At 37.2% G+C, this 710-nt stretch overlaps 1 protein-coding gene across 1 annotated transcript in view; it reads left to right on the top strand.

Moving 5' to 3' along the window:
- Positions 1-710, top strand: part of SPAG1 (sperm associated antigen 1) — a 125,127-nt gene that overhangs the window by 42,864 nt on the left and 81,553 nt on the right. Inside the window, exon 9 of the mRNA XM_011966736.1 lies at positions 419-525. Within this exon, the coding sequence (XP_011822126.1) occupies positions 419-525 (107 nt within the window). The remainder of the gene's footprint in view (positions 1-418; positions 526-710) is intronic.

The following is a 710-nucleotide window of genomic DNA, read 5'->3' as shown; positions in this document are numbered from 1 at the left end:
ATACTAAATTTTGATAAGGGATTCTATGTTTTCAAAAAGTGGCAAAATAATACTCGCCATAATTATAAGAAGGAAAGGATTATTATCAGTGAAAATCATTCTGATATTGCAATACAATGTGTTGCCTGTGAAGGGTTGAGGTATGAAATCTCTTAGTCCTTGGAAACACTGGCAGGGCCTGGGGCTGCCAGAGGGCCAGAGGGTTGTTATAGAGGGGACAGTTGCCTGATGCAGCCTCTCTTATGTACCTCAGTGTCATCTCCTATGTGTGTATCAACATGAAAATGGGTGTAGTTGAGCTTTGGGCAATTACATCATAAAGTATTCTGTGCTGCTCATATTCTTCCACTTGCAAAATATGTTGCAACCATAATGCCAAATATTAAAAAACATACCTTTTATTTTGGTAAATTTTCAGCTCTTCTGCGTCGTGCTACTACATATAAACATCAAAACAAGCTCCAGGAAGCTATAGAAGATTTGAGTAAAGTACTGGATGTTGAGCCTGATAATGAGTTGGCCAAGGTAAGTGCAGAAAGTGATTTCTCACCTAATTCTGTAGTTGGCTGTTTCTGTATTTATTTTAGAGTGTTATCAATCTTGCCAAACAATTATGTTGAAGATTAGGTCACAGCTTTAAAAGGTAGGTATATTCTAGACACCCCAAAACGTTAACATCTATTTGAAGTGGAAGAAAGCAGAATCTTAAT

This window comes from Mandrillus leucophaeus, unplaced genomic scaffold (genome assembly GCF_000951045.1).
Source record: "Mandrillus leucophaeus isolate KB7577 unplaced genomic scaffold, Mleu.le_1.0 Scaffold770, whole genome shotgun sequence".
Lineage (NCBI taxonomy): Eukaryota > Metazoa > Chordata > Mammalia > Primates > Cercopithecidae > Mandrillus > Mandrillus leucophaeus.
This window is presented reverse-complemented; position numbering and strand designations above follow the sequence as displayed.